Source organism: Dermacentor albipictus, chromosome 1, assembly GCF_038994185.2.
Source record: "Dermacentor albipictus isolate Rhodes 1998 colony chromosome 1, USDA_Dalb.pri_finalv2, whole genome shotgun sequence".
Classification (NCBI taxonomy): Eukaryota; Metazoa; Arthropoda; class Arachnida; order Ixodida; family Ixodidae; genus Dermacentor; species Dermacentor albipictus.
This window is the reverse complement of record NC_091821.1, coordinates 207,570,605-207,596,201: the sequence shown is the minus strand read 5'-3', so window position 1 is coordinate 207,596,201 and position 25,597 is coordinate 207,570,605. Positions and strand designations below refer to the sequence as shown.

At 44.6% G+C, this 25,597-nt stretch overlaps 1 protein-coding gene across 2 annotated transcripts in view; it reads right to left on the bottom strand.

Moving 5' to 3' along the window:
* Window positions 1-13,923: 13,923 nt before the first annotated feature.
* Not1 (CCR4-NOT transcription complex subunit 1) overlaps window positions 13,924-25,597 on the bottom strand; it is a 108,902-nt gene continuing 97,228 nt past the window's right edge. For both annotated transcript variants that reach the window (XM_065438233.2, XM_065438234.2), the window contains 3 exons: window positions 18,702-18,834; window positions 15,195-15,329; window positions 13,924-14,141 (listed from right to left, as the gene is read on the bottom strand). In XM_065438233.2, the coding sequence (XP_065294305.1) occupies window positions 14,078-14,141; window positions 15,195-15,329; window positions 18,702-18,834 (332 nt within the window). In that variant the 3' untranslated portion in view covers window positions 13,924-14,077. The remainder of the gene's footprint in view (window positions 14,142-15,194; window positions 15,330-18,701; window positions 18,835-25,597) is intronic.

Genomic DNA, 25,597 nt, shown 5'->3' with positions numbered 1-25,597 from the left:
TTCGCTTACTCTTGTGGACCAACACGAAACATTCAGCTTCGACCATTCGTGCGCTGTCGGTGTAGTCCGTCATTTATTAAGCGTATATGGTGCGTATGTTGGGGGCAAGCTCCACCACTGGAAAAGGTGGCGCCACCGTCGGCGTGACGTGGCATGATGGATCACGTGGACACAGCAGCCGCGTCGGCTGCTTTGGAAGCGCCGAAGCCGACTGACAACAAAAGTTTGAAGTCCCACCTGCGCTGCGGTTCTGATTAAGTGGTGAGGTTTTCCCGCCTTGGGGGTATCTACTTAACAGCATTTGAAAGTGCTATATTATATTTAGTAAAGCAATGAAATGGGCTAGTTGGTGAACGTTCATGATTATATTGCGCTTAGTGTTACTGACGATTTAAGTGAAGGACAGGACGTGGACGTACGTAGCGCAAACTATACCAACTGTTTAATACTGTTAAATAACGCGGGACCCGCCGTGGTTGCTCAGTGGCTATGGTTTTGGGCTGCTGAGCACGAGGTCGCGCGCTAGAATCCCGGCCACGGCGGCCGCATTTCGATGGGGGCGAAATGCGAAAATACCAGTGTGCTTAGATTTATCATCATCATCATCAGCCTGGTTACGCCCACTGCAGGGCAAAGGCCTCTCCCATACTTCTCCAACAACCCCGGTCATGTACTAATTGTGGCCATGCCATCCCTGCAAACTTCTTAATCTCATCCGCCCACCTAACTTTCTGCCGTCCCCTGCTACGCTTCCTTTCCCTTGGAATCCAGTCCGTAACCCTTAATGACCATCGGTTATCTTCCCTCCTCATTACATGTCCTGCCCATATGCCCATTTCTTTTTCTTGATTTCAACAAAGATGTCATTAACTCGCGTTTGTTCCCTCACCCAATCTGCTCTTTTCTTATCCCTTAAAGGGCCCCTGAAACGGTTCGGACAAAATTTGTAGGCGCGTAGGGTACAGCTTAAGTAGAACATTCGCACCACAATTTAAGTGAAGCGTTACGTATTAATGGAGCTGCAAGCGATTAGAAGTTACCCTCCTCCCTAGCTATGCTTTTCCTCCTCAACTCGCTCGCCGAGCGAGCGGCGCTAAGCTCCGCCTTCACTGGTTCAGCGTCACGATGCGACGTCACATCGTTCACTTCCGGTTGTTTAGGAGCACGCCCCCTCCCGCGCGAGACCTCTCCGCTAGCCGCTTGGCCGTCGACCGAGAGCTATCGAAGCAGCGTGCGTTGCGAGCATTCTGTCGTAGCGCCGAACGTGTCCGGTACTCCGCTAAAAACAGGCAAGCTGGTCATTTCGGCAAAGGACTGGAGGCATAAACTCAAGCTGATGAAGGAACTTTAGCGTAGACGTACGTGAGCAGCCTGATGTCTGCACGGTCCAGACACTTGCTGGCGCAGCGCTTAACCAGTCAAACAAAGCGCTAATATTGCTCTAACCAAGTGTAAAGCATTTTAAACATTTATAAATCAACGTGTTGATGATTACACTCCTGCGAAAAATACACACCAGCAGCAAAGAATACACATCGTTGCTGCTACTGTGTATGGTTGAGCTCTGTGCCACCAGGTGGCTGCACCGTGCAGACCGTTCACATTTGCCCTTCTGCTCATCTCGTGGCTCATCCCGGCACAGTCAAGCGGCCAGACCCTGTCCCGTTGCGTTTGCCCTAATACTGGACTCGCGGTTTGCAGGTCGCTAGGTTTGCAGTCCACAAGGCAACAAAGTCGAATCATAGTGCTCGCGAAAAGACTGAGACCGACTCTGACCGCGGAGCTCTCGTCAAAATGGAGTACGTTGTAACACAAGCAGACGACACTTGCTGTGTGCCGGAAGTGCTCAAGTGTACTAAAAAACTATTCTTGTGTATTCTCTTTAAGTTATTTTCTTTTTACAAAAACAAAGTAACTAACATTACAACTATTACGAGCATCATTTGTTCACCATAAAGTTGGAAAAATTATCGACCACGCGCCCTGGTCAGCCAATCAGATAGCTCGCCCATGTGACGTAATATGGGTTATTTGCATCATATGGGTAGGGGCGGCTTAAAATTCCGCCGAGCAGTGCGCTGCGATCGGCAGCGATGTGTATGTTTAAAACCTTATAATAAATTACACGCTTTACGCAGAGCACTTAGATTCATCAATTAATGATCAGAAGAACCTACTCTAACGACTCAGTACGTTTGTAGAAAATCGCCAAAATCGTTTCAGGGTCCCTTTAACGTTACACCTATCATTCTTCTTTCCATAGCTCGCTGCGTCGTCCTCAATTTGAGTAGATTTAGATTTAGGTGCACGTTAAAGAACACCAGGTGGTCAAAATTTCCGGCGTCCTCCACTACGGCGTGCCTCATAATCAGAAAGTGGTTTTGGCACGTAAAACCCTATAATTACAAAAACAAAATAATAACGCGCTTATATACAAGGAGATATGGCGCGGGGGGATATAAAAAGATATGACGATGTGACGAGATGTGATCATACTTTGGGCCAGGCATATATCGTTCACTTGCACCCGTTCATTGCGCTACGTACGTCCACGTTCTGTCCTTCACTTAAAATCGTCAGTATAACACTAAGCGCAATATAATCACGTACTATATAATAGGTATGGCTGCTTTTAAAGGCGTGCAGCTCGATGCCGCAGTGCCAGACGTATGCGACGGAGCAGGTGTAGGCCTTATTCACACGTAGCCACAGGAGAAGCTGCGTGAAGCTTGGCTCGCGAAACTTAGAACCGGCAAACAGCCATCGGGTACAACTCGGGTATGCAGCAAGCACAGACGCGAGGAAGATTTCTCCTACGGCGTCGGGACTGCGATTTTCGGCGAGTAGCAGAAAACGCGCACTGAGACGCTCGCCCGCGCCCGCTGCCCGGCTAATGTTGTGACACTTTGGTCTATTAACTTTCCGATGCTAGATACTGGCAAGTTCACTGGAATGGAAAGGGAGCTGTAAGAAGCACATTAAAAGAAGCATGGCATGTGGTCATGTTTGTGTTATGGATGAACGCACTGTATTACGATACAGATGCAGCGGGAAATCGCACGCTGCAGAATACCAATAGACATTCAGTGCGACGCAAGTTGGGAAATAATATTGAAACGTCTGAGAATTTAGAAAAAAGAAGGAGATTGAATCGTCGCGACGGCACGTCACAGCTCGCCGTATGAGCCGAAGTCTCTGTAACGAAATTATTTTTGAACAGCTCTGATAGCGCCCACGCAACAACGGTCTCTTGTGTACTGTCAATTGCTCATATTCTGCGGCCTAAAGCTCACGGCACGGTGCGACAACGCGCTCGCAGCGAAAGCGAAACATTGTGCGCGGACATGCATGCAGACTCCCAGTCGGTCGCTGCGAACCCGTGCGATCGCTGCATTGAGGCTTCATTCTGTTAAGCTCCATTCGGTTATACAGACAGCCCACTATAAGAACATATTTCACATAGTTTGCTCTCACTGTTTGCCTACCTTTCACGCAAGAAGCCGGTTCGGGAGACTCCACATCGCGGCTACCGCGCGCAGTGACATGCACTGTACATATTCGGTAAAGAGAGAGCGTCGGTAAACGATTCTGTGCTTTCAATTTGCCCAAGATTATTATTTTGACAGTAAAAATAATCCCTCGTTTCGAGAGTGCTTACAGAAATGTCCAGGAGGGCTGCCGCGTGTTGTTTTTATTGAGCGCCGTAAGCCAAACATATACGAGCAGCGCGCCACGTTATCCCTCAAACTACGCAAGGGCGGTGCATCCGACAGATGGCGACTCCGTAAGTCCGCCCTCAATATTCAAGTGTGCGCCCATTCACTTATTGATACGTTGGCGATAGAGTGGGCGTAAGATTCCGTGTGAGTTGGGGTAGATGTGTGTAGATACTGTGCGCGAAACGTACTATGCCAGGAAGCAGCCGCTACTCCCTTTGTCATTGTTTAACGAGCGGTACTCACCCTTGCCGACGTTCTGGGGTTAAAGCACTTTGAAAGTTAGCGATACAGCGCTTGCGGATGAGCAAATTTCTGTATCCTCGAAGAAAGCCGTACATCTCGAAGTGCCGGTAACACGTACGGACAGTTGTATACATCAGCGGTCCTCGAACTTGGCTACACAGATTCACTTTTCTGCAGCCAATTATATGCTGCACGCGTCTTCAATCCACGACTCAATCCGGCATGACTGGAGCACAGTGCGGTAGCAAAAACTCAGTTGCATTTCCGACAGCTGATCGCAGAGAAGCAAGGTGGAAGCGGTAATGGTTTCGTATTCGTGCGCTGTCGCTGAGGCAACGTGCGGCGCGCCGCCGAAAGCGCCATCTCGTTTCTCTAGAGCAAACTACTACGCAAAGAGAGTCGATGCGGAGCTTCGGATTAGTGGTTGCGTACATTCCATCCCAGCTACAACTATGGGAAGACCACCAGTCGTGCGTACTCCTGAGGAAGAAGATGCCTATCGCGAGCGTGAGGTGGCCCGTAAACGGGGTTGTCGTTCTAGGGCCTGCCTACGCGCGGATAATAATAATAAAAAAACATCGGGAGAATCGGAAAAAAAAAATTCCTGTAGCATGCTCACCACGCTAAGCACGCCAGAGCCCAAATGAGGTGAAAGAACGGTGAAAGAAAATATTTGCAATATAGACTGCTTGCAAAGTTCGACTTGCATGGTGCAACAAGCGGTGTAACGCAGCTTCGCTGTTCGACCAGCCTCACGGGCTGGAAAGGGGGGAGATTTTTCATTAAAACAATTCGACGCTGTTAGCAATGACGCCGACACCGCCTTTATAATTCTCGCCAGTGGCTTCGAAGCTCGGAAAGCACGACGCGTTAATGCCGTTTCCCTAAAGTCAGCTTCGCCAAAATATAGTAATGTTACGCGGTGAAGCATGCGCACAGTATTGCAGTGATGCATACCAAGAGTGGGAAGAGGAAATTGTCACGGAACATAAGACGTATGGCTTAAGTATATGCACGCATGCACCTGCCGTCTCCTGTCACAGTAGGAGCACCGATACGACTAACAAGTGTACTGGTGGGCCTTCATAGCTAATTCGGACGTGCCTGTGGCGATTTGAGCCCTTGGGGGCAGTAAAATGCATGCATTCGTTTTTTCGTAATGCCCGATTTTTCGGACGTTTTCGCGGCCCCTAAGGAGTCCGAAAAATCGTAAGTTGACTGTAATCAGTGAGGCTCTATTTTTAAATAGACTCGCACGTTCTTTAAAACTGTATAAATATTCTGGTGAATGCTTGTTAATATATTAGTGCAGTCATTTCTTCACCTTCGTTAAACAACGGGCAACAGAAACCGAGCAACGAGCAGCAGATACGCCTGTATACGCTGGGGCCATCTTTGCCAATCTTGGCGCCCTGGTTACACTAAGTTAGAAAAACAAGTTTCAGATAAAAATAAATACCTTTAGAAATTTCTCATAACCTCAGAAACTTATTTGCGAGAAAACTCAAACACTGATTCTAAACATCTTAACTATAATAATCCGATAAAAATCGATGAGTGCAATGCACCATCCACATTGTCAAAATGGTGAGAGCTCGGTTGATTGGCAAGATGGACTCCAACGGTGTGAAAAATCCAGTTCGGAAGTATTTCTTGAACTCTAAAAACGAAGCCTGGTGTTCCAATAAATAAGTCATACATTGTACCTAAGTATTCTAATAGATTAGTCATACTTTAATTGTGGTCTCAATCTTGCAATTAGCCCACTTAATTGCATGTATCCAACAATTTTGCGGCCCAAGATTTTTGAACGGCAACTATTCGATTTGAGGATATTCGGCCAAAATTACTATTCGCACAACCCTACATAGCTCCAATGCCATGGATGTTGCTTCAAAAGTCGCCCCGAACTACAGTTTCCGAGGAATTCAAGGAACAAGTTTATTTTGAAGTGTTTTCCAGGATTTCGAGCAGGTGTACAACTGACGTTGTGTGGTTTTGGGGGTATGTTATGTAAAATAAATATTCTGGGGTTTACATGCCAAGGCCACTATCCAATTGACCATATGGTATTCTTTAACGAGCACCCCAACACACGGTACACAAGCGTTTTTGCATTTCATTGAAATGTGGCCGCCGTGGTCGATATTTGATCCCATGACTTCGCGCTTAGCAGCACAGCACCATAGCCACTAAGGCACCATGGCGGCTGCAGCTGTTGCGTAACATTGAGGCGAGAACGAACTTTTAGCATACAATATGCTTTGTGGAAACTTGTACAGAAGCGTTTAGGCTTTTGTATTCAAATTTTTGCATATAACTTTTTGAGAACACTTCTTAGTTTTATGAACAAATTAAAGTGAATAAAATTGTGCCTGTACTATTTTCTTCCACCTGGTAAGACACACAATGTCACCAAACAAATATTTTCGGGAAAGGTTTTTCGAGTAGTTCTATATACCTGCCTGCCTTAAGATTTGGAAATTTGCATAACAATCGCGGCAGGGATGGGGTTGCGGCAGGACTTTTTTTTTCTTTAGGGGATTTACCTTTTGCAACAAGCTTACATTTTCACAACCGCAAGTGAAATCCATGTCTTGGAGAGTAAAGAGCAATAACTCCACTGGGGCATACCTTATTTTAGCAATGATTTTGCTGTTGCCGACTTTGGCTGCTTCAGAAACTTCTCCGTGTAGATTTGCTCAAAGCAAGTACCATTCTGGTGCCCCTTGACCATCAGCAGACTTTCGTGTTTTTTCTCACATACAGATGAGCAAAACTCCAGAGTTTTGTTCCAAGTGCTGAATATTCTGTAACATTCAGCAGTACTGTGGGGAATGGAGCGAATACCCAGCATAACCATTGAAATTCTGTGGAACCCGAGTGATCCATCGACACTTCAGAGTGTTTCCTAATTGCGACCACTGTACGTCGCACCTTGGCTCATTCAATATGTTGGCTGGAACCTGATATGCTTGCAAGTTGGCAAACTCAACTTCAAGTGTGTCGATCACTTTTTTTGATTCGCCATTCTGCTGGGGTAGGATGGCAGGGAACGCCATAATAAGATCACTTACGCTGTTGAATGAAGCAGTTTCCAGAGCTTGTACTTGAGCAACTTCAGCCATCTTCAGTGGGCTCGGCGAAGTGATGGGGATCGTGTCTCCAATGCAATGTTTCCTGCTTTCTGTCCAGTTTGCCCTGTTCGCCACTGCCGCTACGTCAGCATTCTCAAGCACGTGTCGCCACTTTGGATCGGATGACAGCAAATATGGCTCCATCAATGAAAGCTGCCCTTGATCGACATGGACTTTCTGCCCGACATGCGAAGTGCACCACTTCAGGAATTTCCCGAGGCAGCTACGTCACCAGCATGACCTAGAAAAAACCGTCCTCAGTGATACTTCGGCAGTGGGCTTGGCGAAGCAACGAGTATCATGTCTCCAAAGCAACGTTTCCCGTTGGTAGTGTCTGTACAGAAGTGATGAGGTGTCTTGTAGTTGTGCTGAGCCCACATATGGTTTTGAGCATTGCTTCCGAGTGCTTCTATACATTGATGCTACTGCTACCCTGGTCCTGTCCCTCTCTACCAGAACTGCTTCAGCAAGCTATACGCAGTGACCTGGCCAATGTGATCAGTAGGCTAGAACAGACAGAAAAAGCTCTCGCAAACTTTGGCATGTGCGTGAACGGACTAGACAAAAGGTGAATGAAATATCAGCAAAGACACAGGAAATTGAACACCTAAAGCACAGCAGTAATCCAGGAAACAATGAAATCCCACAAAGCAAGGCTAGTTGACCAAGAGGAGAAAAGTCAAAGGAGAAACTTGATTTTGTTTGGCATCAAAAAAGACAAAAATGAGACTGAAGAAACATTGCGTCATAAGGTTATTGACCAAGTTTTCCATTATAAACTTGGACTTACCTGTTCTTCAGCGGTGCGCTCACAGGTTAGGTCGCCGAGCTGCGAATTCGTCAGTTATCTTGTACTTTCAGGATTACATTGAAAAACGGAACATTTGGCGCAATGTTGGAAAGCTAAAGGGAACCAGCGTGTCTATCCAGAACGACTATTCTGCTGAAACATTGAAAAGGTGTAAATTACTTTGGCAGAGTGCAAAAAATGAAAGCGATAGTGGCAAGAAGGTTTCCCTTATTCAAGACAAATTACGAATTGATAACACGTACTACATGCAAGATGATGCATTGAGTACATGGGCGCCAGCACCTATCAGCAGAGGTGATAGTTCTGAAAGCGATTGCAGGACCAAGCACAACTATGGCTGTTGTATCTAAATGCCAGAAGTATTAAGAATAAAACTTAACGACCTTGAACTACTACTCCTTTCCTATGACCCGCACATTTTCGTTCTTTCAGAAACATGGTTACATGGTCAAAGAAGTAATGATGAGATTATTCCCCTGGCTATCATGTTTTTAGAAGGGATCGTGGTGCAAGGGGCGGGGATGTCGCAGTTATTGTGAAGTCGTTTGTCCTGGTCATTATCCTAGACTAAATTACAGATCACGAAAGCCTGTTCTTAAATATGTCACCTTGGGGCTTGACCTTATTATTACGCGCGGCTTATCGTGCTCCTGATTCTCAATTAACATTTTTTGAAAGCTTATATGATCACTTGTTAACCAAGCTTGAAAACAATGCGATTACGACGGGGGATTTCAATCTACCAGGCTTAAATTGGAGGAGTTTAGCTTACAGGAGCTGTGCTTCTGGTGATGCAATTATGGACACCACGTTAGCTTTAAACCTTAACTGAATTGTGCATGACTGTACCCGTAAAAATGCTGTCTTAGATTTGTTCTTTGTCAGTGAATTGTTCTCCAATGGTGAACTCGGCGTTGAGCCTGGTATTTCTGATCACCATTTGCTTTTTCTTGTCCCACTGATCACGTTGAGTACTCAAAATTTGTCTGTTGTTTACGTCCATGACTGCACTGACAATGCTTCTATTATGTGGATGATGTACTGCTGCGTACTAATGAGGATGATGTACACAGCTTATGGGAACGCCTCAAGAAAGGCATCTTATTTTCTATCACGAATTTTGCACCTCGACGGAGTGAGAAATAAGCGTTGAAACCCTTGGGTGAGTCGCAATATTATTCATTGGGTGACATCATTCTATATTTTCTAAGTATTTGCAGAATTTAAAACGTGATTACCACAGAAACTGTCCACTTCGAAATCCCATTATTTTAAGGTTACTCTTCCTTCATTCATAAAAACAGATCCCTGCAAATTTTGGAGTTACCTTAGTCATCAAAAAGAGGTCATAAGATAAATTAAAAGTGATGGGGACCTCGTTACCGAAGAAAAGGAAATAGCTCAGCTCTTTAATGGATACTTTCAAAATGTTTTGGGGGGACTTCCAGATATGGTTTTTGATGCACCAAAACCCGAAACGATCCATCGATCCTAGCGAAGTTCCTGTCATTACTAAAGCCCCTCCATACACGTTTCCGCCGACCAGATTAGGTATTGCCAACTTGCCCTCCTCCGCCACACTCCTCTCCCACTCACCCCCTTAGCTTCCGGCGCCAAGCGGAACTTGCGTAGCTGCAGCTTCCTGTTCGGAGTGGAAGTGACGTTTTGTTTTTTAGCGTTGTTTACTTTCGCGTCGCTGGAGAGGCTTTAATTGCACCAGCTGCGGTTGAAACTGTGAATGCGATTCCATCCAAGAACCACCGCCTATTGTAACCAGCGATCTGCTCGTGATCGCTGCTTCACGTCAACCTGCGACCAGTTGTGGCACGAGCGACAACGTACAGTGGAATGTAGTGCCTGGGCGCTTGGAGACTACTGCCGTTTTTCGTGCATTTGGAAAACTGACCGCGAACTACTACTTCAGCGGAATACAACAGCTTGTCTCCCCTTTGCATTCTTCTTATGGTGACTGCCACAGCTCTGCTAAGCACGTGCGGGCGTCTCACCATCGTCTAACAGCGGTCAAAGCGGAAATTCCCGCAGCGCAACTCCAGGAAGCGGAAACGCCGAAACCGGAAATGCCGGAACCGCAAATACCAGAACCGGATTTGTTGTGAGGAGAAGAGGCGGCGCAATACAAAGGTTGTCGCTACTTAAGAAAGCAGCGGTGGCGCGTAGATGCAGGGGCTTTAGTCATTACCACAGAAGGGGCTTTGTCTGTGTTTCATAAAATAAATATTCGGAAAGGTGATGGTCTTGACGGCATTCAAAGTGCTTTTTAAAAGCGTTATGTGGACCAGCTCTCAGAGCATCTTGCTAAAATTTTCACTTTATCTCTACAAACCAGTGAGTTGCCTAAGGATTGGAGGAAGGCTCGTGTTGTACCGATCCACAAAAAAGGGGGATAAGTTACTCGTGACTAATTACCGACCGGTAACAATTATGTCATCCTGTAAATTTCTAGAGCACATCGCGGCCCACTTTATAAACGACTTTTTAAAGGAAAAGGACATCCTATCACCTTTTCAGCATGGATTCAGGAACGGCATGTCAACCACTACTCAACTAGTCGCGACGGTTCACGACTTTCTCAGCTTGATGGATAACTTGAGACAGATTGTTCTTTTTCTGGATATGGCAAAAGTTTCCGACAAGGCACTGCATTCAAAGCTTATTTATAAATTGCAGTTGATTGGCCTTTCGCTGTACCTTGTAAAATGGGTCAGAGCACACCCAAGTGGTAGAATGCAGTCTGTTGATGTGAATGGCGGCCTTTCTGAATTGCTGTTATTTCCGGTGTTCCTCAAGGTAGCATGTTAGGACCTTTGCCGATTTTAATATACATAAACGATTTAATAGATGACATTCCATGGTCAGTGCCAATAAAATTGTTCCCAGATTGCATTGTATATAAAGATATAGCATCAATAGATAACCAATGGCTCCAAGCATCTGTACTCAAAATATGTCACTGGTGTGAAGAATGGAGTATGGATTTAAACATTGACAAGAGTGCTTCTCAGAGTTGCGCGAAATAAAAAATTGTATGTTACCAATATTGCCTCCACAACGGTCACATTGGCGAGGTCTCACAACATGAATATCTAGGAATAACTGGAGTTCAGAACATCCGATTAACCTGGGGCACTCGTATCTCTGAGAACTGTTCAACTGCATTCTCAAAGCTCCGCTTCTCGAGACGAAAATTAAAGCATACTCCTAGCCACGTTAAGCTCTTGGCTTATAAAACTCATCAGGTTCAAACTTCAATACTCGTCTAATTCGGGACTAGCACACTAAGAAAGACATCGGTTAATTAAAGCTCGTTCAGAGAAAGGCAGTACGCTTCATTTTTCATAAATACAGAAGGTCAGACTCGCCAACACAATAATGTCCCGTTGCTTAGTATACGCAGAAAACCGAATTTCTTTCCTGCATAAAATTTTGGCAGGAAAGCTTAGCATTGCTCCCCCCTCGTTCCTCAGGAACTCCAGTACTCAAAGGACCTGTCTTAATAGGGAACACTCATTACAGCCTATTTTTGCTAAAACAAACTCATTTAAGCACAGTTTCTTCCCTCAAACAATAGCTGATTGGAACACACTTCCTGAATATTTTTGCTCTCCTGACATGGAACAGGCCCTTCAAATTTCGTGTCTTAAGTAGAAAGGAAACAATTTTCTTATGAGGAATTTCAATATTCATTGCTTTTTATTTCTGCTCAAACTTTTTATTCTGTTGTATGTCCCATGAAATGCAATTTCTTTTTTTGCATGTACGTGCTGTTATGATTTGTGTTTTCATGCCCCTCCTGCTTGGGCCAATCTGGCCTGCATTATTGTGAAATAAAATAAAGATCTTAAGAGTGAAGTCTTCTAGCGGGAATTTGTGGCGAATGTTATCGCATGCTGCCGTTAAGTACAGACGTACAGCAGAGAAGAACTCTCTCTCCGTGCAGCTCAGTGTCTCAACCGCAGAGTAGGTTGTGCTGCAAATAACTATGTCTTCATCTCCTTTCTGGTTCTCTGCAACTCCACAGTCAACTTCCAGCAATGAATGACATATCTTGACAACACCTGGGTGCACAAATCTAGTCGGAGGAGATCCTCGAAAAGGCAGTACAAGAGGCCCCTCGGTACATGAATCTGAGGAGCCTGTGCCTGAAGGCAGTTTGCCTTGTCAAAAAGCAGTATAACATTTTGGAGAAAAAGACAGCATGCCCTGTTTAGCTCCGATGACAAAAAATAAAAGAGGTGCTCCTCGCGGGTCACGTGGCTGGCTTCCCCAGAATCCGCGGTATGAAGTTTGTTTTTTTGCTTGAGGTCCAGAATGAGCTCCTTTCCTCTTCAGTGAGAAGAGTTCATCGCCGTTGGTGCTTTTGTTCCCGATGCCTGCAGCAGACTTATGAATATGTGTAACAGAATTTGGGGTCAGTTCAGGGTTCTTGGGGGTTTGTGAGGAATTCTTCGGAATTTGGTACGATTCCAAACCTACTTGTTGCGCTGCTTTGTTTCAGATGAAAAAAGGCTGAGTAGTGGTTTCCACTGGTCAAGCAGCCTCTTCAAACACTTTCCCAACAACAGCCAACAAGTCGGCGAATGCTTCGTATTTCTGACCTTGGCGTTATGCATTTTTTGGAACTCTTTTGAAACTTTTTTGGAAGTCTATTTTTCCATTTCAAGCTGTTCTCTAGGTAAAAAAAAATGTCAAACAAAGCCTCATCAACCTTTACAGGAAGACATGAAGCTCCTTCTTGGGCAGCCAAGTTGATGAGATTGCACTGGCAACACACCCCTACCAAACCTGGTTGAGCCCCTCAATACAGTAGAAACACTTTCTTGCCGATCATGAAATTGGCGTTGTCCGAACACATAGCCAACAGGTTTCCAACAAGCAAATTCTGAGACTTGATCTCGTCCAGAACCATATTTGCAATCTTGTGACCAGTTGCTTCCCCTTGAATTGTTCCGAGGCATAGAAGCCAGCCTTCGACTACTCGTTTCTTCAACAAAAAATGTCGCAACAACAGGGTAAAGCTGTATCCCTGTTGTTACTGCCATTTACAGCGATCGAAAATACTTGCTGTTTTAGGGCATCCAGCAAAGGATGTGTTTGTGGCAATTGATGTCTTTGTTCGTCCACAGGTGTAGCGTTTCGCTTCTTCGCACTAGCGGAACATCTTCCGGAAAAGTGGTCCAGCATGATTGCCGACACTCGGCAGGATGCTAGTTCAACTAAAAACACCGTGAAGAGGCATTCTGCAGAAATCACACCGAGGTCGTTGTCGTCGCATACAAAACTTGCTAGGCTTGGCTGGCTGTCTGCAGCTCGCATGTATCCCTGATGCTTTTTCGAAGCAATGTGGACCTCGATGTCAGACTTGCCACCATGCGAGACGTTCACATCACAGGCACACATTGTGCAGAATCTGTACTTCTCCCCTCTCTTCGACGGCACGAAGCATGAAAATTCTGCCGTATACGATTTCAGAAACACTTGGAAGTACTTTCGAGGCTTTGAGCCCGACATTGCACTGCAAAGCCGCTACAAGCCGGAGTCTCATAGCGTCTGACGTGGCAGCTAGTCACACAAAAGGCGAGGCCAAGACTGCAGTGATTGAAGCCGACTGAAGTCCAAGCCCGCATGAACAAAGGCAACAGTACGGTAACAGGTTTGCGGAGGCGCTAGAGGCGCTATCGAGCTTTGGATATGAATTCGTGGCTCCCCTAGTAGTCTACAGAAGTCGCTAAAACCTTGCAGCTACTGATGGTGATACCACGCATACTTATTGCCCTCTCATGGCTGCGCAAGGTACTAGGGTGTAGTTTTACTACATTTTAAAGTTTTCTTTTCGCAAAAAAAATGTTTTCCGTAAAATTTCAAGCAAGATTCGTAAAATGGTAAGACTGCTCGAAATTCGTACATTTTACAGAAAATTTGGCAGAGCTGGCAGGTATGTTAATGTGAATGAACTCTGCCTAAGAAATAAACAATGCCTTTCCAGAAAAAACAATTCTGTCCACAGCCATTTATTTTCCACAAAATGCCATGGACTAGAAATAATAATGGCAAATCTAGCATTCTCTGTACAAAGTCATGCAATCTTTAAAATCAATGTGTATGTTGCTAGAAAGAAAAATATATACAATGAAACCATCTGGTTCATCTTAACCAGAAGGCTCTGTGGGTGGCTTCTGCTGCATGCAAGATCTTGCCACAGACTCAAAAAGCCTGGAATGAAAAAAAAAAGGGGGGGGGGGGGCATTAGAAGTACATATGACTTTACTCAGGAAATGCACACTCGCACAGAATACAGTACTTGCAAGGTCACAAACCACAGTCACCATCAGCTTGTTCATCTGACAACTGCAATTGCCAAGATGCAAAGATAATTGGGGCTTGCAGAGGGACAGGTGCAGCTACTGAGTTAAACTTAACAGCAGCACCTTTAATTTTGCAAATGGCATTCATTGTATTGCACAGTATGGCTCTTGGCAATCGTAATGGACTTTTGAAATGCATATTTCACACTGACCGTAGCAGAACATCGCATCTGCATCCATGGTAAAAATTATTCGCCATTTATTGAGTTTAACTTGGTGCTCTCTCTTCATGACTCTTCATTCCCCAGTTGCTTGAATTCTAGGCAATGCCGAGCTCAAAGAAACATACAGCCAGTTTTGTTATAAGCACTGACCAAGCTCAAAGAATAATGAAGATGCTGTAGTCATGCTACCACCAATCACTAATTGTTTCAGGAAGGACACTTTGAACATATCATGCACCAGTTCCACCAAGAACGCCTCTTGGGTTGTTACCAAGAGAAATTTACGCATGTCGAAGTATATTGACATGGATGAAAGGCTTAATCTGGTGAAATTATTACATGCATTTTTATGATTTTATATGCAATTATCTGGTGAAAGAAAGGTTACCAGTTTCACATTTTGCATTTTATGTTAGAAGTATTTGTTCAGAAAAGGTTATCAAAACTTGCTAGGCGACGTCCTTGGCCCTGGTTCCTAGTCAATGAACCTTGTCAATGAACTATTCACTAGTAGTCTGAGCAGACAGTATCCAAATCTCATTATGCCACAAGGAGCTTGCACAGAACCTTCAAATCTATCCTTCGTTTTTGTCTTTTCTGGCTCTCCAAGACACCACTTACTGTAATTGCTGGTGCTCGAGCTATTCCAGAATTGATAAGGTTTAAGCACAACTTATGTAATTTGTGCATGGGAACAAGTTCAACGTGATCACAGTACAGAAAAGAACTCCACTTACTTTTCAATCTCTGGCGCACAACGCACGAATTCGTGGCTCCAGAACTTGAACGTTGGGTTCTTGATGAGGTCAATGAAGGTTACCAGGAGACCCCATGGGTGTGGACGATTCACAATGAGGCGCTCCAGCAATACCCTTGAGGGAAAGAGGCAAAAGAAAAATGTGGCACTGCACGTTCATACTTGAGAATTTGCATACTTGCAGTGTTTTTCTCGAGAACGTTAACAGTTCAGAACTCTGGGGTCTTGAGCTATCCGATTTGATTTTGACATTGTGAAGTTCATTTCTTGGCACAATGGAGCAAAACAAAATGTGTAAATATTAGGCTTGTGAGAATAGTGCTTTTTTGGTTTGAAGCGAATACTTCGAATAGTAGCAAGTAAAGAAAAAAAAAGGCAGAGGGCTAAGGTCTGGGATTTATTCAAGAAAAGTAAACTTGATTATTTACAAAAATCTACAAATTTTCTTGCAAAAACACTAGCTGTTCCACATACTGGGGTTTGAGGTGCTCCCTTCTGCATCTTACAACGGCTCCTGCAGTAGAAAAAAAGCCTGTCACTTCTTGTCTGGGTGGCTGGTATCGAAAGATACCTATGGGCAGCTGCAACCAGGGTGGGGCAAAGGTGGCTGCCCTTGCTTTTCCACCACACAAGGGGGTCTTCGGACCAAGAAAGAAGGGGGGCCATCAAGTACCCAGAAACCTCATCCAAGACTGTACGACTTGACTGATGATGTGCACATGAACTGAAGCGTGTAAAAGAACTCCATGGAGAGTTCCCTGATGGGTCAGCAGAGCAGGTGCTGTTCTCACTTGTTGCTGTACCATGTTGATCAACTGGCACAGTCTCTTCTGCTGTCGTTGTAAGTAGAGTGAACGCCCACTGCTTTGTGGGTCTGTTAGCATAACAGACATCTTTATATCTAGGATCGACCAACATTGCTAATGCAGGAAGGCGGGACATCTTGATATCAGGGAACCTCGTCTTGATGCTATGCAAAAGGCTTGAGGCAAGCAATGCTACCTCACCACCTTCGAAGGCATGTTCAGCTAGAACCACCTCGGTATACTGCAACAGGGGAATGACTTGTGACAGCATGGGATATCTGTCCCCAGACAGTTCAGTTGTGGCATGGTCAAGTGGCTTCAAGACTTGCACTGCTGCATTCATAAGCTTCAACTCACTTGCGTTCAAGTTTGGAACTGCGTCAGATTTTGAAGGTTCTAGAGTGATGGCCGTGCGGAGCTTCACAAGCCTGGCCATCATGGCATGCTCACTGTTCCATTGCGTCGGGACGTCTTGTATAACCTCGAGGGTCCAGCTGCCTGTTCCTCTGAATTTCCTGAAGCCGTCCTCGGGTCTTGGCACTCCGTTTGTATCTAGCCACAATCACTCTGGCCTTAGCACAGAGCTGCAAAAACCCTCACACTTCTCTTTTAGCATCACTGACACACAACTGAAAGGGTGTCCGAAACACTCCCTGCAAGCCAATGCATGCACATGTTGCACGAAGTCACTGTCCATGACGTGACAAGTTACACAAACGTAGCCGTCATTTGCCCGCGATGCCCAACAATCAGTTGTGACTGAAAGCGACTGTTGCAAAAATGTCCCCGAGCTTCTTTTTCACCTTCTCTTTGCTCGATGCGTAGAGGTCCGGAATAATGGCTCTCGAGAATGTTGTCCGAGACGGCACGGCATAATCTGGCATAGCGAACTTCATCATGTCGAGGAAACCCGTTTCTTCGACAATGTTGTAGGGGTGCATACCAGAAGCTACGAAGCAAGCTATCATTTTTATCATCTGTTGGGCTTTTGGGGCCGACGCTTTCATTTTCGGCTTGAAACTGCCGGCTATGGATGGTTGTTGACCACTTGCCCTGCTTGCCCCCTTGAGCTTGGATGGCCTATCGCGTGCATCCTGCTTCTCTTGGTAGTCCTTGTCTCCTTAAATGCGTTGCTAGGGTTGTTGTACTTGTTGGGGTCTTCAGGACTGCCTTGCATTTAAGACATCGAGCATCGGTTCCCGGTGGCATCTTTACAAAAAAGTTCCAAATCGAATTGCTGGCCGCATGCAAGTACCCCATGGTGCTCTCTGGAGTGGTCCAAGGTGGCTGGGATTGATCAAATGCCGCCACGGCAGAGACAGAGTCGCCCATAAACGCAATCGACCACACGACCACGCCTATGAGATGCGTTTTTGTACATCTTTGTTCCGAGTATAGTTCTGTTTTCCTGGTTTGGTTTGGATTGGATAGGGAAAAGTATTACTGAATCCGAAATCGAAACTTCTGAAAACGCCTTCTCCCTGCCGCGTGTGGCTATTCATTCGAGCTGAATACTTTGAAATTTCTAAATAAAAAAATTCGAATCGAAGCGAATATCTAATATTCGCACAAGCCTACTAAATATAAGCGAGCGTGGAATAAGCAGCTTTATTATATAGGAGTAATTTGATTGCCATGACGAAAAGTTGCAATGTTGCGATATTGCAACTATTTGCACCAGGATGCCCTTTTTTAACAGTACGACAAAATGAATTTTAAGCAATTCTATGGCTGCAGAATACCATCGCGCAACAAAGAAGGGGACTTGTGCAGGAGTGATATCTCATTACCTAGAACAGCTAGAGCTACAATTCTTTTTTTAACATAAAGCCCAATCAGTATACCAGATAATGCTGGGAGCTGACTTACTTTTCTGCACATATATTTTTAAAATTACCACAATTTTGATCTGCAGAATTACAAATTATGATTTCGTTTAAAGCCTGCTCCAGCACTGCATTTATTGCATATTCTAGTATGCACCTTTCTAATAATATCTCCAGAAACAATGGAGTGGTAGCTTCATTAATTTCGTGACTAACTGACCTACAAGAAAAATGATCGCATGTTTGAAATCAGCATGAAAAACAAGTCTGTATTTTCATGATGTCTGGCGGCCATAAAATACAATATCTCAACAACCTGCACCCCCCCCCCCTAAGCGTTCTTTACATAAACCATTACTAGACAACAAATAAGATGGCTCTCCACCACACAGATTCTAAATGGATTGACTCTTGGCTTTTAAAAACCTTGTGATAATATAAACAAATAGAACTCTAAAATCTTAGCTGAAATGAAAATTTAAATAATTTTACACAGGCTTTCAAGACCTTGAATATGTAATTTTCACAGGTTTTGACAACCACTACATCTCTGACACGTTGGCATTCTTCTAAGCTTTTGGTACATTTCAAATCTTGAGGAATAGCATGTAAGGTATAACAATGCTTTATTACTAGTAGGACATTAAAATACATTAGTGCCTTGTTTACAAGGCTAACTGGTGTTTTCCAGTCACATTAAAGAAATTGAAGGTTTCAGTTTTCACATGTTTAAATTAATACTGCCCACTGGCGATCACAGAAGGCAACATAAAAAAGGGGAGAGGGTAGAAGGAAATGTCGACAAAAACACCATACTTCGTACTATATTTTCAAGTTTCAGCAGCTTTAACTTGCCTTGTTATTTGTTCTTGGATGGCTTCAGTGTTGGCTTCAGCAAACAGGTACAGCAGTGTGCAGCTGAAGTAATGGGTATGACTGTTCGGGTACCGGAGCTGGTTTGCAATTGCATTCAAGAAAAGGTACCGTCCTGCATTTAGAAGTAAAATGGGTTGTTTTTTATGCAGTCATTGAACAGCTACTCAAATTTATGCATCAACAGTCAGAATAAAAAAATACTCAAGTAATACATGCACCACAAGCACCTTACCGATAGAAATTCACTGCTATTTGCACTGAGCCAAGAATGGGTAAGCACAGCAACACACTCCATTAACCAAATTCCTCATAATGTCAAGCTGTTTTGCTACTCTTCAATAAAAATTTTAAAGGTCCCTAAAAGGGGTCTGACAAATTTTGTATATGCATAGGGTAGAACTACAATAAAACATTTGCACCACAATTTAAGTGAAGCGTCTCATATTAGAGAGCCACAGACCCTTATAAGTTACCCTCCCCCATAGCCATGCTTTTTCTCCTCAACTAGTTCGCCAAGTGATCGGGGCAAGGTCTGCCTTCACTGGCTCTGCGTCATGAAGCGACGTCATGTTGTCCCCTTCTGGCTGTCTTGGAGAAAGCGCGCGAAGCCGCTACTACCTCTCTGCTATATGCCTGGTTGCTGGTCCCCAACGAGAGCTATCCAAGCAGCGTGTATTGCGAGTGTTCTGTCGTAGCGCCGACCATGTCCGGTATTCCGGCAAGCAAGGGTGAGCTGGGCGTTTTGACGGATGGGCGGAGGCATAAACCAAAGCCCCTCCATACCACTAGTGCTATGATGAAGGAGCTTTAGCATAGGTGTATGCAGGCAGCCTGATCAGCCTGCACGGTCCAGCCACCAGGTGATGCAGAGCTTAACCAGCATAACACAGAGCTAATTTTGCTGTGATCAAGTGTAAAACATTTTAAACATTTAAGAAGGGCTCACAATTATGCTGCTCCTGAAAAATTTACGCCACCAGCAAAGTAGAATACACTTGGTTAATGCTATATTAGCTCTGTGGCTGTTTGAGCTCTGTGCCACTATGTGGCTATACTGTGTAGGTTGTTCACGTTTGCACCTCTGCTCATCCCCTAAAACGCCCAATCCACTTGCACTGACATTTACCCGCATACCACATGCGCTAAACTCTCCATTGCGGTAGTAACCCTTTGGCGTGAAGTGATGGCTGCAAATGCCTAGATGCTGTTGCTGATCGGATACAGATAGCCCAATGCGCTGCAGCCACACCATTCGCATGTTGCCTTGCAGAGAAACATGATGTCGCAGCTTGGCATGTCGCCAATCGCTATACAGTCAAATCCCGTTACAACGAACACCACATTAACGAACATTTCAGATTAACGAACTTTTATGAAATCCCGTGCCGACTGCTTATAGTTTCAATGTAAAAATATTTCACTACTACGAACTTCAGAATAACGAACATTTCAGAATAACGATCGTTATTTAATTTCCGTGTCATCTTAACAACACCTCAGTACTACGAACTCATATCCCGAAATGCGAGGATTCTTAGATTTCCGTGTATCCGTCACGGCAGTCGGAGCTCTAAGCTAGCAGACGACGCAGCGCGAAGAGCGGGCCGCTCTATGGGGCCGCCTTGCAACTTGCTTCCCGCAAAAACCTGAGATGGCGCGGAAGGAGAAAGATGCGGGCGGAGACTTTTTTTTTTTCCTTCTCCGTTGTGGAGGCAACGACGCACCAGGTTTTGAGAGTGGAGAGGCGGGGAGCATGGGCTCGTAAAACCTGAGACGGTGCGGCAGAAGAAAAAAAAAAGTAGTAATTAACGCTGAAGTGGGCCTTTTTTTTTTTCCTGTTGCGGAGGTGACGACGCATCACGTTTTTCTTGCTTGTTTTCTCAGTTGTTCGCGTGCTGTCACCCGTATCAGGCCTGTCCATCTTGTTTTTCTTCTGGTTATATTATTGTGTTAGAAGTGCGTGCCGGCGTTCGCGTTGCCATGAGCTTAACAACTCTAAGCACGGCGAAGAAGCGAAAGCAGTTTTCTTTGAGCGAGAGAGTAGAGATTTTTCGCGAGATAGAAGACGGGAAGAAACAAACCGTCGTGGCTAAAGAACGTGGAGTGGCGCGGTCGACGATCGCCACGATTCTCAAAGATAAGGAGAAAATCTTTAAGCACCAGCAAGAATCTTGCTGCACGTTACGGCAGCACCCGAAGACCGCGACGAGTCCGTGTCGGCCACAGATGCGTTGGACTGCTTGCGAAAACTCCGCATATTTATAGCCAAAAGCGGCACAGCGGCCGAAGGCGTGCATAAGAATGCGGACGGTCTGGAATCGTTCGTGCTGCAGAGTCTGTGCTGCACCCGTCAGAAGACGATCACGGACTATTTCAAATAAATGTGCCTTGTCTGACGATCACGTGTGCATTGTGTGAGAAACGAGTTCAAGGAGGTACCGTTTCAAAGGTAGGACGCTTGCGTTACTGAAATGCTATTGTTATGGCTAATTTTTGGGCTTTCACTATAACGACCTTTCAGAATAACGAACATTTTCCCGCGGTCCCCTGAAGTTCGTTGTACCGAGATTTCACTGTATTTGCAGCGCACAACATAACAAGGGCGATCCATGGTACTCGCGAAAATAAACCTTGAGACCAACACTGATTGCACAGCTCAGGTCAACATGGAGAGCATTATACAGGGATGTAAATAGCCAATATTGCAGCAGCTCTTGGAGCAGCAAATGTGGCACTTTGGAGCAGGTCTGGCACATGAATTGCCTGTTTTGCAGCTGTAAATACTCATCTTGGAGAAGCTTAGTAAAGGTCAATATAAGCGAAATACAGGCATGTGAAGAAAAGGTGTTCCTTATTTGACTTTGCAGAACACTATTAGGTTATGGCAGATCGGTTCTGCGAAAGCTTGCAAGGCAAGCAAAATGCATGACAGGGAAAAATTGTGATCAACCCGACTGTAGCATGAAGCTACGAGTTTATTCGGAACCACCATTAAATTACATACCTGAATGTGCTAAATGTGGCCAAGAAAAAAGGAACGGAAGTGTTTCTGTGAACAATGCACACTATGTTGACAGGCTTGTGTTAATACTAGTCGATTTCTTTTTCATTGTGAACAAGCAACTATTTAATTTTAATGAACTAAAATTTATTATGCGACTTACTCAATAAGGTGTCAATGAATGGTTTTGGAATAAGTTGATAAATTGCCGATAACAGTGTATATAGGGATCTCTATTCTGTGGTCCTTTATTCCGACTAAAGAAAAGCCTGCGAATAATTTTAAAACGCCTACGTGGCAATGTGTCCCAGCAACAGTAATATAAGTGGTATCAGACGTAAGCATCTTCATCAGTGCATTGTGTATATTACGCACGAATGTGCTCTGGGCCATGGTCTTGTAGAATTCGGAAAGCGAACCGTTACAAGATTGGGGAGAGGGGCTGCTGTTTATGGCACGGCCGTACAAACCTCATCTTCAAAGCGATCTGCGATGTTTGCAGAGTGCGCGCAGTGCCGGTAGCTTCGTATGCGCTGTGCTTTCGAGTTTCCTTCGCTCTGAAGTGACAGATGCACAGAGCTCAATTTGCTTGCTGCTGGTGCCACGATTCCTCACTCCAGCATTTTTACAGCTAGTTCCCGTGGTAGTGGGTGAGATGTGTTCATGTTTACCTGTGTGCGCATGACACCGTGCTTGTTAATTTAGTTAGTAAGCCAACGTTCGCAAGTTTATAAGGCCAATAAAACTACTATCCTTACTTCGTACAGCTATCTGATAATTTGCTATCGCAAGAGGTGCTTCGCTTTTCGGGCAAAACTGCGACTATTTTTGTTTTTTTGTTGATATAAATTTTTGCCCCTTGAGCCGCCCCTTGAGATTCGTATCACCAAGATTCCACTTATTTTCTTATTTCATGGGCTTTCTTTCTCATTAAAAAAGTCTTCACGAATAGTAAATTGTTTTAAATGCTGTTATCGGTCCTTTTTCAACGTCATCCACAACTTTTTCACTGACATCTCATCGATTAGGTAAATGTATAAATTTAGTTAATTGATTCATGGAAAATGAAAGAAATAACAGTGGCCACCATGAACAACACCCATCAGGGTAGTGAACATCGTTCACGAATGCCCTCAGGTAATTTTTAATTCTTGGCGACCTTCAGTTAAGATGGCAGAATGCCACAGAATAAATGTGAAGTGACGTACTGGTCATTGCACGTTTACCAGTGTTTCCCACTGCACTTGTGAAAAAGCTCCAAGATATTTTTGAAACCAAAGGGATAAAAATGTTGACTGGCTCTCCGGTCTGCGTCATCGACCTCTATATTTTGAATTAGCTCGATTATTTGGGCTTACTCTCGGTTCCGCCACAGGCACCATGAAGCCAGTGTAAAACGGTAGTGGATATTTCATGCGCTGAACAGTGGTGTATTAAAATCTTTTGACTCAATCTGCGCAAGTCACGCCGTGAACACTATTGCCGCTAACGCAATTTTGGAGGGTTACAATTTTGCTGAACGTTTAATTATGAGCACAATTTGGTCGCTAAGGTTGATTAAATAGAAAACTTTACATCCTTGGCTTGCTTTCTGCGGCAGCAAGAGCTCAATTTTCTGTGGTGTGGCTGGGCAGAAAATAGTGTACGCTGAGTAAAAATTCGAGTGAGGATTGCGGTTACATTGGATATTTGTGACCCAGACGTTCAATGAAAGTAAGCAAGTCATTTGTTGGTGTGCCGCACTATCATCCCGGTAACCAGATGCGGTGCATGTGCGGAATTTAGAACGTCAAATGCACGGCGTTCACCCATTATTCGACGCACATGTACCAATAGGGCGCGAAATAGAGTGCTGAAATGTATAACAAAACTGACGAGTTGCATGCTGAGCAGACTGTACGACTTTGTTCATTCAGTGTGGCTTTCCTTCTCAAAAGCCCCATGAAACGAGCGCCAGTTCAAATCATTTAGCTGGCCCACATATACGCAAACGCATAACACTTTTATAAAACATTCGTAATGCATTGTATAGCACAAAATGGTTTTCATTGTCATGTGGCTTATTTACAATTATGCTACAAAATACACCCACAGTCCAAAGACACCAACACTGTAGCGGAACTCTTTGGCTTGGATTGCAGGGCTAAGTGCTAGCCAACGAATGTCTATGACTGTGTGGTTGCCACTGAACACACACATCCTACTAAATTTGGCAACTCCTTTTGAAATTAGCGTTTTGGCGCAAGATGGTGCAATTGGCGCAGCACTTCCGTCTCCGATTGTAACACAAGCAGACACTTGCTGTGTGCCAAAAGTGCTTGAGTGTAGCGGTAAATTGTTATGTATTCTCTTTCCGTTACTTATATTTCATAGAAACAAATTAACCAATTCCAACTATTATGAACAACATTTGTTCACCATAACGTTGGAAAAATTATTGACGACGCGACTTGGGTAGCCAAATGGGGAGCTCGCCCAAGTGATGTCAATTGGGATGACATCAACTGGAAGGAAGAGGAGGCTGAACACTCAGGGGAGCGGTGTGTCTATATTGTTTGCAATGCACATTTTTAAAACCTTATAATAAATGACATGTTTTACATGGAGCACTTAAATGCATCGCTTAATGATCAGAAGGTCATACCGTAACAACTCAGTACGTTTGTATAAAATCGTCAAAATCGTTTCACGGTCGCTTTAAAGGCAAGACTACAGAAGAATCAGGAACTTGTGAACTTGGAAACTAGTTACACTTACTTTGCATGTAGACTCAACATATGCAGCACACAAAGCACTAAAACAGAGCGACAATTAATGCAGCACAGCCGTGACAGTGACGCGGTACACTTCTTTCATTTGGTCAAACAAATCATGCCCTGGTGACTGGAGGTGACCTTACCAGGTCTGACCATTTTAAGCTGACAAGCGCAGTGAATACAATGCACGCTAAAAATCGCATCAGCTAAGTATTACATCGCTACGCACTGTGGAAAGAGCTGAACGCCATTGGCCCTTCTCCTAGCGGGCGCTGCGCTCCAAGCCGGAGGGTTGATGCATATGTGCAGTGTGCCCACGTACATGTGTGTGCTGTGACGTCACTCATAGTGACACATGACTTCCGAGAATTATTCAAGGCAACACCTGTTATTTGTGAAATCTGATGCTTGAATAGATTAATTAAAGTTTAGAGAAATAACAAAACTCACAAACTGAATGTCTGCGTGTTTGTTTTACTTTGCATTGCAGCAAGAGAGACGTACTTCTGCTTCATCTGTTCTCACGTTGTGCAGTCACCCACGCAAAGAATGAAACTATGTAATTTTCTACTATGTTCCAGTGCCGGATCATGCTCTGTGATTCGCTTGCGTCTCTTCAGTGTTTGTGTAGCACTGACTTATACCGCTAGTCAGGTGTTCTTGTGGACAGCGTGCAAAATCATGTGTTGCGCAAAACGAGACAGCTCAACGAGACAATCAGTGGAAGTGCGCCGCACCAGAACAAAGCAAAGGAAACAAAAGGTGAGGCACATGACGTATGTGTCGTGTGATCCTCGAGCTCTGGTAAGAGAGAACACAGGGAAGCAATTTCGCTTGCAGAGGCTAAACGTGGCAAATGGAGAGAGTGTATGTTGGTGGTGACCATGATTTCAACCTCTGCTATTAATGAACCAATTTAAAAGATTCTTGCGGTAAAACGCTCTGTAGAGGGCATGTAACAACTTCCGCTGTATAACCGAAATTTTCTGTGGCCTGGTGAGGGGCCCTTTAATAAAGAGCACACTGGTGGCTATGAGAAAATGCTGAACATTCACTGGTGTGCACAAGTGCAAAATGCTTGTCTGGGAAATATAGCCATTGGTCTAAGTCTAACTAAC